Source organism: Bufo bufo, chromosome 5 (assembly GCF_905171765.1).
Source record: "Bufo bufo chromosome 5, aBufBuf1.1, whole genome shotgun sequence".
NCBI lineage: Eukaryota > Metazoa > Chordata > Amphibia > Anura > Bufonidae > Bufo > Bufo bufo.
In genome coordinates this window covers 452,628,220-452,641,270 of record NC_053393.1, presented here as the reverse complement: position 1 = coordinate 452,641,270, position 13,051 = coordinate 452,628,220, and the positions used below count along the sequence as shown (strand labels likewise).

General features: G+C 43.3%; 1 protein-coding gene across 1 annotated transcript in view; it reads right to left on the bottom strand.

Annotated features, from left to right (window-relative positions):
- The window catches only part of LOC121002567 (solute carrier family 40 member 1-like), a 39,538-nt gene that overhangs the window by 14,019 nt on the left and 12,468 nt on the right, over window positions 1-13,051 (bottom strand). The window contains exons 4-5 of the mRNA XM_040434010.1: window positions 7,763-7,889; window positions 3,035-3,282 (exon numbers count right to left, since the gene is read on the bottom strand). Coding sequence (XP_040289944.1) covers window positions 3,035-3,282; window positions 7,763-7,889 — 375 coding nt within the window. The remainder of the gene's footprint in view (window positions 1-3,034; window positions 3,283-7,762; window positions 7,890-13,051) is intronic.

Genomic DNA, 13,051 nt, shown 5'->3' with positions numbered 1-13,051 from the left:
ACATGGTACAGGTTTCCTTTATGGCCGATGTGTGCCATTCTATGACTATACAGTTGTATATATGGTATATGTCACAGCCTTATGTCAGAGATATACTTGAGAAAATCCTTCCACTGCATATATTGGGAGGATTATATGTATTCAAAGAAAGGCATATGTTAAAGTGGTTGTCCCATGAAAAATATTCAACATTTTTCAGACCGGCACTTGGATCTGAATACTTTTATAATTGCATGTAATTAAAAAATGTGTGTAGCCACTGAGTTATTCACTGAAATCTATCAGTATAGCGCCACCTGTTGTTTGCTCTCTTTCTAATTTCTCTGTTCTGCTCACTGAGATGGAAGCACATGCTCAGTTCCATCCTTCAACTGCCGCCATCTGCAGCAGAAAGGACGTGCCCCCTAAATAACTGTAGCAGAACAATTGGAGCAATTAACTCCTTTCCGACCGCCTAACGCACGGATGCGTCCTGGCGGCGGTCGATTCATTCCTCCTGGACGCATCCGTGCGTCATCTCGCGAGACGTGAGATTTCCTGTGAACGCGCGCACACAGGCGCGCGCGTTCACAGGAACCGGAGGTAAACTAGCTGATTTGCAGCCTGCCAGCGGTGATCGTTCGCTGGCAGGCTGTAGATGCGATTTTTTTTAACCCCTAAAAGGTATATTAGACGCTGTTTTGATAACAGCGTCTAATATACCTGCTACCTAGTCCTCTGGTGGTCCCATTTGCTTGGATCGACCACCAGAGGACACAGGCAGCTCTGTAATAAGTAGCACCAAGCACCACACTACACTACACTCCCCCCTGTCACTTATTAACCCCTTATTAACCCCTGATCACCCCATATAGACTCCCTGATCACCCCCCTGTCATTGATCACCCCCCTGTAAGGCTCCATTCATATGTCCGTATGTGTTTTACGGATCCACGGATACATGGATCGGATCCGCAAAACACATACGGACGTCTGAATGGAGCCTTACAGGGGGGTGATCAATGACAGGGGGGTGATCACCCCATATAGACTCCCTGATCACCCCCCTGTCATTGATCACCCCCCTGTAAGGCTCCATTCAGACATTTTTTTGGCACAAGTTAGTGGAAATTGATTTTTTTATTTTTTTTTCTTACAAAGTCTCATATTCCACTAACTTGTGACAAAAAATAAAATCTCACATGAACTCACCATACCCCTCACGGAATCCAAATGTGTAAAACAAAAATAAATCAATTTCCGCAAACTTGTGCCAAATTTTTTTTTTTTCTATGAACTCGCCATGCCCCTCATTGAATACCTGGGGGTGTCTTCTTTCCAAAATGGGGTCACATGTGGGGTATTTATACTGCCCTGGCATTTTAGGGGCCCTAAAGCGTGAGAAGAAGTCTGGGATCCAAATGTCTAAAAATGCCCTCCTAAAAGGAATTTGGGCCCCTTTGCGCATCTAGGCTGCAAAAAAGTGTCACACATCTGGTATCGCCGTACTCAGGAGAAGTTGGGCAATGTGTTTTGGGGTGTCATTTTACATATACCCATGCTGAGTGAGATAAATATCCCGGCAAAAGACAACTTTTCCCATTTTTTTATACAAAGTTGGCATTTGACCAAGATATTTATCTCACCCAGCATAGGTATATGTAAAATGACACCCCAAAACACATTGCCCAACTTCTCCTGAGTACGGCGATACCACATGTGTGACACTTTTTTGCAGCCTAGGTGGGCAAAAAGGCCCAAATTCCAAAGAGCACCTTTCGGATTTAACAGGGCATTTTTTACACATTTTGATTTCAAACTACTTCTCACGCATTCGGGCCCCTAAAATGCCAGGGCAGTATAACTACCCCACAAGTGACCCCATTTTGGAAAGAAGACACCTCCCAAATATTCCGTGAGGGGCATAGTGAGTTCATGGAAATTTTTATTTTTTGTCACGTTAGTGGAATATGAGACTTTGTAAGGAAAAAATAAAATAAATAAATAAATAATAAAATCATCATTTTCCTAAATTGGTCAAAAGGGTCAGAAAAACACATGGCTACTTGGCTGGCCTGAGTGTGTAAGTGTATTGGGGGGTGGGGGGAGGAATAGCTGATAACTATCTAAAGTGCCTAGTCACATTTAGGCCTCATGCACACAACCGCGTCTGTTTTGCAGTCTGCAAATTGACGTCCATAATACAAATGCCTATTCTTGTCCGCAAAATGGACAAGAATAGGACAAGTTCTATTTTTTTGAGGCCTTTGTCATAGCGAACAAATAAGAGCAAGAAAGAAAAAAACGTGTACAGCTAATACTACAGTAGGTTTGCCACCAGAAGAATGCATCACCACCATATTCAGGATCCATGTGTGCATGAGCCCTTAGGGCTTGTTCACACGAACGTAAGGGCTCCGTGCCCGTGCTGAGGACCGCAAATTGCAGTCTGCAACACACGGGCACAGACCGTGGGGCAGCCGCATGCGGATCGCAGACCCATTCACTTGAATAGGGTCTGCGATCCATCCGTTCCGCAAAAAGATAGAACAAGTTCTATCTTTTTGCGGAATGGAAGCACGGAACGGAACACCATAGAAGCAGTGCTTCCGTGGGGTTCCGTTCTGTGCTTCGGTTCTGTTCCGCACCGCATCTCCGGATTTGCAGACACATTCAAGTGAATGGGTCTGCATCCGTAATGCGGAATGCACACAGTTGGTGACGGTGTATTGCAGAACTGCCGTATGCGGCCCGCAGAACGAGAACGGGCATGGAGCCCTTACGTTCGTGTAAACAAGCCCTTAGGGGGCGATTTATCAAAACTGGTGTAAAGGAAAACTGTCTGAGTTGCCCATAGCAACCAATCAGATTCCACCTTAAATTTTTCAAAGGAGCTCTGAAGAATGAAAGGTGGAATCTGATTGGTTGATATGGGAAACGAAGCCATTTTTCCTTTACACTAGTGTTGATAATTCTCTGCCCTTTTTTATTATGTCATACAAGTTATTATAAAACTGTGTTAAACCTTGTTTCAATAACATATCGCACCTTGCACATTTATAAGCTCCAGCTGGCGCTCGATGTAATGCCCTCCGATGGATTGCTGTGGTTTTACAGCCAGCTCAGGAACCATTTTATAAACTCTGGAGAGGAAAATAAATTCCACGAGCAGCGAAACCAGATTCCAACCAAGAATGAAACCGCAGCCAACCACATTGGAGGCCCAAGTCATGACCTGACCCACAGATAATGGGGCAAAGATATTAATTACTTGATCCATCCTTCTCACAGTCGCATTCATCCCTAGAATTCAGAGAGAGATCATAAATAAAAAATTATGAAATTATTTACATATAGTTACCATTGTAAGGTTGGGGTTCCACCGCAACATGGCACTGCCCACGCTGACCACATTCCAACTTCAATGTTTTATTATGGGGGAAAAAAGTCACAAGTGATCATGCTGGATTTTTTGCAATGGTGAGGGTCGGACTGGGAACTTAAAGTGGCCCTGGAAAAAACCTAAAAGTGGCCCTATGTTGTAGGTGGGTCAAAACTGATAGAACGCGGGACAACAGAAGTGGGTGTGGGTGGCCAGCAATACCGTAGTGCAGAACAAAATACCTACCCAGCAGAACCAAATATCACAATGCAGCACAATATACTGCCCCAGCAGAACCAGATGCTACAGTGCAGCACAAAATACTGCCACCCGCGCCAAAGTATAAAACTGTATCATCGTCAATGCAGTTGAATTCAGGAGGGCAGCTGTGGCCACTGGCCAGGTGCATAAGTGCCTGATGCTCCTACATTAATTAAAGGGGTTATCCAATACTATAAACTGCCCCCCCCATACGCCGGGCCACTCAGAGGGAATATACTTACCCCGTTCCCTGCGCCGCTCCTGGTCCCCGCACCTCCACTGATGCTTCTCCCCATGTGCCAATGAAAACATCTGGTCGGGGGGGGGGAGCAGCCAATGGCAGGCGGGGATGGGGACGAGCCTCCCTAGCATGCTGAGACCATCAGATCTTTATGTATCTGTCTAGCGGCCAAGAGGAGGGCTTGGGTGTCCTATTCTTGACTGCAAAAATGGACCACAGACCCACTGAAGTCAATGGGTCTGCAGAAAAATCTGATGCAACATGGACATCACACGTATGTCATCCATATTTTGCGGATCTGCGTATTGCAGACCACAAAAATACATATTGTTGTGTAAATGTAGCTTCAAGAAGAGAAGAGGTTTTGTGTCAATCACACATAAAACAGTAAGGGTCCATTCACACGTCCGCAAATGGGTCCGCATCCGTTCCGCAATTTTGCGGAACGGGTGCGGACCCATTCATTTTCTATGGGGACGGAATGTATGCGGACAGCACACAGAGGTCCGCAGCTCCGCAAAAGATAGAACATGTCCTATTCTTGTCCGCAGCTGCGGAGAAGAATAGGCATTTCTATATGGGTGCCGGGCGGGTGTGTTGCGGATCCGCAATTTGCGGGTACGCAACACACCACGGACGTGTGAATGGTGCCTAAGGCTACTTTCACATGGTCAGTATTTGGTCAGTATTTTTCATCAGTATTTGATCTCATGCACACGACTGTTCTGTTTTTTGCGGTCCGCAAACCGCGGATCCACTAAAAACAGAAGCCATCCGTGTATCTTCCGCAATTTGCAGAACGGAACGGGCGGCCTATTGTAGAAATGCCTATTCTTGTCCGCAAAACGGACAAGAATAGGACATGTTATTTTTTTTTTGCAGGGCTACCGAACGGAGCAACGGATGCGGACAGCACACGGAGTGCTGTCCGCATCTTTTGCGGCCCCATTGAATTGAATGGGTCCGCATCCGAGCCGCAAAAACTGCGGCTCGGATGCGGCCCCGAAAAACGGTTGTGTGCATGAGGACTTTGTAAGTCAAAACCGGTGGGTAAAAACACAGAAGAGGTGCAATCCTTTCCATTATACTTTTTTCTGCGGGTTCCACCAGATGGTAGCTGAAGATCCATGGAAAATATGAAATGACGTATAAGAGCTTTTTTGTACTGGTGTTTTTGTTAATTTAGTCTTTATGGATACTTTTAAAAAAACATAGCATGCTGTAGCTTTTGCCAGTTTTCTAAGGATTTTCAGATCACCTTCTCTATAGGAGAAAAAGGCCATGAAAAAAAACCCTAGTGGGCAAACACAGTTTATAAAAAAATACACCCCAGAAATGCCACAGAAAATGGCAAAAAGCGCAGGTGGCCAAAAAAATCCAAGTGATTGTTCTGGCAGCAGTACATTGTATATTGTATATGTTCTAATGTCAGAAGGTAGTGATTATACAGATACATACATATACGTAAATATCCACAGTACAGGAAAAATAATAGGTGAACCCATGACACTATAAATCTGTAGATCCATTGTTAGCAGCAATCACCTCCACCAAACATTTCCTGTATCTGCAAAGAAGATTTACAAAATGTTGAGGAAACCAAATGTTTTTGGACAATCCTGCAACTTAGTTTCGGTTCCTCAGTATTTCTGGGATGTGTTGCGTTCACCACCCTCATCCGGTCATGCCACAGCACATCAATAGGGATAAGATCAGGAAATAAATCTTCAGACCACAATTTATGAATATTAAAATGCCAAAATTCTGGCAATTCCAAAGGGTTCACTTACTTTTTTTCTTGCAACTGTATGCTCATTAATAGAAGCTTTCCACTGCCATGCATTATGCGGTGATTAAAGCTTTGTATGCAGTGAATTATTTTTCATATACTTGGTGTCTGTACAAAGAACTATTAAATTACTAAAAGACCAAGAAAACTCACGTCTAAGGCTATACTAATTAAAAAAGCTCAAAGGAAACAAAATCCTCCACATTCATACGTCCTGCAGCATGGCGGATGCATCAAAGCGAACGTAACAAAAGCAAGAACAAATGAATAATGCTGTTTCAGTGTTTTAGTAATAAATGTGATAAATTCTTTCCCCAGACATTTAGATGACATCGATGCTCCGCACACGAGTTTTCTCCAGTTGTCACTGTAGTGCGGGGGACAGCAGACGGGTGGCTCTCCAGTTGTTTTAAACTACAACCGTTTCTATCCTATACCATTGAGGGCTTATGCACATAACCGTATGTATTTTGGTGGTCTGCAAATCGTGGATCCACAAAATACAGATTCCGTCCGTGTTGCATCCGCATTTTCTGAAGAACCCAAAAATGCAAGCCCAAGTCAATGGGGGAGATTTATCAAAATTGGTGTACAGGAAAACTAAATTTGTTGCCCATAGCCACCAATCAGAGTCCACGTTTTATTTTTCAGAGCTCCTTTTGAAAATGAAAAGTAGAATCTGATTGGTTGCCATGGGCAACTGAGCCAGTTTTCCTGTACACCAGTTTTGATTAATCTCCCCCCATGGGTCTGTAAAAAATGCAGATGCAACACTGACGTGTCCGTATTTTGCGGATCCGCGATTTGCGTGTGCATGAGCCCTTACACTGGATCTGAACACTGCTATTTAATATTTGTGTTGTTACTGTGTGATGGTTTATGCAGCATCAATATATACTCAGTTTGGGCCATTGAGCGCTGTCCGTGCCTCATATGACGGATCCAGCACTCCTGTCATTTTCATTGTTCTGCTCCTATGACACAGTAAAGTTGATGCATAGTGGCCCTCACTTTCTGATCAGCCAGTAACATGTAGCTTCCATAGCGTATCACAATTAAAGGGGTTTGCTAAGACTTGATGATAGCCTATCGCCGGGATGGCCAACCTGTGGCTCTCCAGCTGTTGCAAAACTACAACTACAGCTATCAGCCTACAGCAGGGCATGGTGGGAATTGTATTTTTTTAACAGCTGGAGAGCCACAGGTTGGCCATCCTTGGCCTATCATAAGGACAGTAAGCTTCTAACCTCTGGGTCCTCCAACAATCTGCACAATAACGGCAGTCTTGCCATGTTGTTTGCATCATTTGCACAGACCTAATGACTTGTCCATTCTGGTGGTTGTGCCTGGTGCTACAAGTAATGGGAAGAGCTGCAATACCAGGCACAGTTATCTATACAGATGAGCCAATGTGCCTGGGCAAACAAGGAAGGGGATGCAGCTCTACCAGGAGGGCCACAATCTTATCATTGTATTGATCAACAGCGGTCCCAGAGATTTGACTCCTCCGACCAAACATTGAGGTACTATACTGAGGATAGACCTTCAATGTTTAAAGGGAATCTCTGGGAATTATTTAAAATGGCCGTCAGCATCCAGTCCTAGAATGTGAGGAGGACTGGTTGCCACCACTTGCAGAGCTGTCTAGAGGGGTGAGCGGACGTGGCCTCACTACACTGCTCTACGATAGTAGATAATAATTACCATGATGTGATCCTGCCTACGATATGCCATCATGTCTGAGCAGCCTGACAGGAAAACTCGCTAATATCTAGTATGTGTAAGAGCCAGAGAATAATGTGTAGTGAGATCTCGACCCATCCCTCTAGGCATCCCTCAGTCCTGCTGCCATTCTAGGACAGATTGCTGGCGTCCATTTCAAACCATTCCTGGAGAACCCCTTTATGTTCTGAAAAACCTCTTTAACCCCTTAATGAACACCTATATGTGCTTTTGCAGCAGCTTTATTAAGAGGCTTTTTTGCAGCAGCACCATAGAAACATAAAACTACTGTGTACACGGTAGAGAAGGCGGAAATGTTTTTTTTTTCTCAATGTTACAGTCCTGAAGAAACACTGAATTCTTGAATGCTGTATAATACAAGTCTCACCAGCCAGTTGGCTTCTGTTATCTCCTGTAATAACTACGATCCAATCTTTCTGAATGGTTATGGTTAGCGCAGTGCTTGCAAGATTTGCCAGATCTGCTAAAATAATAACCACTCCATAGCAGAATATCTGTGAAGAGAAAATTAACAGTAGGATTACAGAAATGTTTAAATTGCATTGCTCACGCAGGACCCCTAAATCACAGCACCACACACAATGAAGTAACCAACGCTAAAGATTTGAGAAATCGGCGCTTTTTGCACCCTTATATTTTGCTGTCTTATGAAATCTTAAAATCCAAGGTTTGGTTGGATTTGTTCTGGCAACCAGAAAGCCATGTGCTAATTAAAGTGAATGTCTACCTTTGAACTCCGTTTTGTTTCGGGAGGCTGTCCTATCTGGAGATTTATAGCATATCCATAGAATAATAGCAGTGGGTCTCACCTCTGGTACCCGTTCCTCATCTCGTGCCACTAGGATGGAAAGGTAGCTACCCATGCACAGCTCTAGGAGGCTTAATTGCTCACTTATTTTTGGAAGTCCCATAGAAGTGAATGGAGTGAGCCGTGCATGCGTGGCCATCTCTGCATTTCCAGTGACGCGAGAAGGGGCCTGGTTCTGAGTGGTGGGACCAGGGGCGTACATAGAAATCATGGAGCCCCAAAGCAAAACTCAGAATACACCCCCCCCCCCCCCATAAAAAGTAAATGCAGATTTTGTCATTGGTAGTATGTGTGCGTGTATATACAGTTGCAAGAAAAAGTATGTGAACCCTTTGGAATGATATGGATTTCTGCACAAATTGGTCATAAAATGTGATCTGATCTTCATCTAAGTCACAACAATAGACAATCACAGTCTGCTTAAACCAATAACACACAAAGAATTAAATGTTACCATGTTTTTATTGAACACACCATGTAAACATTCACAGTGCAGGTGGAAAAAGTATGTGAAACCCCTAGACTAATGACATCTCCAAGAGCTAATTGGAGCGAGGTGTCAGCCAACTGGAGTCCAATCAATGAGATGAGATTGGAGGTGTTGGTTACAGCTGCCCTGCCTTATAAAAAAAACACACACCAGTTCTGGGTTTGCTTTTCACAAGAAGCATTGCCTGATGTGAATGATGCCTCGCACAAAAGAGCTTTTTTAGAAGACCTATGATTAAGAATTATTGACTTGCATAAAGCTGGAAAGGGTTATAAAAGTATCTCCAAAAGCCTTGCTGTTTATCAGTCCACGGTAAGACAAATTGTCTATGAATGGAGAAAGTTCAGCACTGCTGCTACTCTCCCTAGGAGTGGCCGTCCTGTAAAGATGACTGCAAGAGCACAGCGCAGACTGCTCAATGAGGTGAAGAAGAATCCTAGAGTGTCAGCTAAAGACTTACAAAAGTCTCTGACATATGCTAACATCCCTGTAGCGAATCTACAATACGTAAAACACTAAACAAGAATGGATTTCATAGGAGGACACCACAGAGGAAGCCACTGCTGTCCAAAAAAAGCATTGCTGCACGTTTACTGTTTGCACAATAGCACCTGTATGTTCCACAGCAGTACTGGCAAAATATTATGTGGACAGATGAAACCAAAGTTGAGTTGTTTGGAAGAAACACACAACACTATGTGTGGAGAAAAAGAGGCACACCACACCAAGATCAAAACCTCATCCCAACTGTGAAGTATGGTGGTGGGGGCATCAAGGTTTCGGGCTGCTTTGCTGCGTCAGGGCCTGGATGGATTGCTATCATAGAAGGAAAAATGAATTCCCAAGTTTATCAAGACATTTTGCAGGAGAACTTAAGGCCATCTGTCCACCAGCTGAAGCTCAACAGAAGATGGGTGTTGCAACAGGACAACGACCCAAAGCATAGAAGTAAATCAACAACAGAATGGCTTAAACAGAAGAAAATACGCCTTCTGGAGTGGCCCAGTCAGAGTCCTGACCTCAACCCGATTGAGATGCTGTGGCATGACCTCAAGAAAGCGATTCACACCAGACATCCCAAGAATATTGCTGAACTGAAACAGTTCTGTAAAGAGGAATGGTCAAGAATTACTCCTGACCGTTCTGCACGTCTGATCTTCAACTACAGGAAACATTTGGTTAAAGTTATTGCTGCCAAAGGAGGTTCAACCAGTTATTAAATCCAAGGGTTCACATACTTTTTCCACCTGCACTGTGAATGTTTACATGGTGTGTTCAATAAAAACATGGTAACATTTAATTCTTTGTGTGTTATTAGTTTAAGCAGACTGGGATTGTCTATTGTTGTGACTTAGATGAAGATCAGATCACATTTTATGACCAATTTGTGCAGAAATCCATATCATTCCAAAGGGTTCACATACTTTTTCTTGCAACTGTATATATATATATTTACACACACCAGCACAACCTCTAACTCCCTGTCTCCTACATCACACACATAGTGTCCCCCTCCCTCCTGCAGCTCAGAGTGTGAGCGACTACATACCTGTCATACAGAATGTGCTCCCTGCCGTTTGTGTTGCTGTGGGATGTGGGAGTCCCAACAGTTCATGGAGTTCATACACTACCTTGCAGGGGGTTCTCCCGGTCAGGAGGTTAGAAAGAGCAGTGAAGGGCTGCTAACCTTGCCGGGCCAGCTCTCACACAGTGCTCTGCTGCTGTAATGTCTCTAGGCAGGTGAAGCAGCAGAGCACAGCGGATGTAAGGTTTTGTCAGGTGGCTGCAGGGGCAAGGAGCAAGGCAGACGTTGTACTTTGAGTGGAAAGTGGACGGGGCCAATCTGCCTGCCCAGGCCCCATAGCAAGTGCTTGGTCTGCCGCTGTGGGACCTTCTCCTATCAAACATTTATGGTATATCCTGTCCAGATGGGACAAACGTTTTAATTCATCTCTGAATAGTGTACATCATTATAGTGGTTAGAGTCCAGTTTATGATACTTAGCTCCAAATTTCCTGCATACACTAATGCTTAAACTTCATGGGCACAAAATGACATGCGATTTACACATACATTTCTGTGCAAATTCAATGTTTTTCTATGGGAAACAAAGTTGAAACTTGCCAAACCTTTTTTTTTTTTTTTTCAAGGGAATGTGTCAATAGAAAATGACATTGTTTAGATTAGAGATGAGCGAATCGAAGCTGACGAAGTTGAATTTGTTTCGAATTTCAGGAAAAATTTGATTCTGAACAAATACGAATCGCAATTTTTCCTAACATGGCGGCTATTTTCACGCACGGTTGCTAGGTGACGATCGGGATGGGGACCCGATCATTATTATTTCCCCTTATAACATGGTTATAAGGGAAAATAATAGCATTCTGAATACAGAATGCATAGTACAATAGGGCTGGAGGGGTTAAAAAAAAATAATAATAATTTAACTCACTTTAATCCACTTGTTCGCGCAGCCGGCATCTCTTCTGTCTTTATCTGTGAGCAATAGGACCTTTGATGATGTCACTACGCACATCACATGATCCATCACCATGGTGATGGACCATGTGATGAGCGCAGTGACGTCATCAAAGGTACTATTGCTCACAGATGAAGACAGAAGATATGCCGGCTGCGCGAACAAGTGGATTAAGGTGAGTTAAATGATTTTAGATTTTTTTTTTTTAACCCCTCCCTATTGTACTATGCATTCTGTATTCAGAATGCTATTATTTTCCCTTATAACCATGTTATAAGGGGAAATAATACAATCTACACTACAACTAACCCAAACCTGAACTTCTGTAAAGAAGTTCGGGTCTGGGTACCACAGTCGGTTTTTTATCACGCGCGTGCAATACACATTGCACCTGCTTGATAAAAATTGAACATCGGAACGCAATCGCAATTGCGTTCCTACTCGCACGGGTTTGCCGCAATGCACCGGGACGCATCCGGACACACCCGTGTGAAAGAGGCCTAATTGTAAAAAACAAAATGGAAAGAAGCGATTTACTAGTGAGAGGAATCATTTCACAGTCAGGGAGAGACGTGTGCAGATGCTAGTGGGGAGAGTCATAGGAAAATCCTCATTGTGAAAACAATCGATTTACAAGTGCAGGGAAACATTACTTGGGGATCCAGATACTATCATAATACAGCTCTGTCATTCCAGCAATTAGTTATTGGGGTGCAAGTGCTATGTTGAATAGCCTTTAGTGACTTTTATCTGTGGAAAAAGATAAATATATATGCAGGTCACTTTTGCTGTTACTTGCGCTGATATCATTTAGTGCCCTATTTCAATACAGTACGAGAAATATTTACGCAGGTCACTTTTGTTATTTGCGCTAAAAGCGTTTATTGCCATATTTCTAGAGAAAAAGAGAAAAATAGACGCATTTCACATTTGGTGTTATTTGCGCTAAAAGCGTTTCTTGTCATATTTCAATACAATACGAGAAAAATAGACGCAGTTCACATTTGGTGTTATTTGCGCTAAAAACATTTATTGCCCTATTTCTAGAAAAAAGAGAAAAACAGACTTAGTTCATATTTGGTGTTATTTGCACTAAAAGCTTTCCTGGCATATTTCACTCCAATATGAGAAAAATAGACGCATTTCACATTTGGTGTTATTTGCGCTAAAAGCGTTTCTTGTCATATTTCACTCCAATACGAGAAAAATAGACGCAGTTCACATTTGGTGTTATTTGCGCTAAAAGCGTTTGTTGTCATATTTCTAGAGAAAAAGAAAAATATTTGCAGTTCACTTATTCTGTTATATACTTAGAAATCGTTTAGCGGTCTATTTTATTCCAATACGAGAAATATATATGCAGTTCACTTTTGCTGTTATTTACGCTGAAATCGTTTCGTTGCCAATTTCAAATCCTTTAGTTGCCTATCTTAGTAAAAAAATTAATATATATTTGGCGCTTTTAGGGGTATTTTAATTTGCTTTTAATTTATTTAGTTCAGCTAAAAGTATGTCAGACAGAGAAGTGCCAGGCCCTGCACAGGGGAGTGTCAGAGGCATAAATGATTCTGGCGCAGGCACAGGTCGCAGCAGAGTAAGGGGGTGTGGCAGCATGTGTTTCTTCCTGAGGCCTCAGGTCCACATGTCAGCTAGCGGTCGTGTCTTGACCAGCAACCCAGTGGTTCTTAATTGGTTGACTGGACAGCAGCACCAGCAGCCTGAGTCTAGAGTCGCTGATGAACAGCTTTCTTCACCAGCAGCAGCAGGTAGACCTGGAGCAGGACCTGAAGCAGCAGGTGGTGGCATACTTTGACAGCACCCTGCCAGCCGTCATAGAAGATCCGCTGGACTACTGGGCAGCCAAACTGGATTTGTGGCC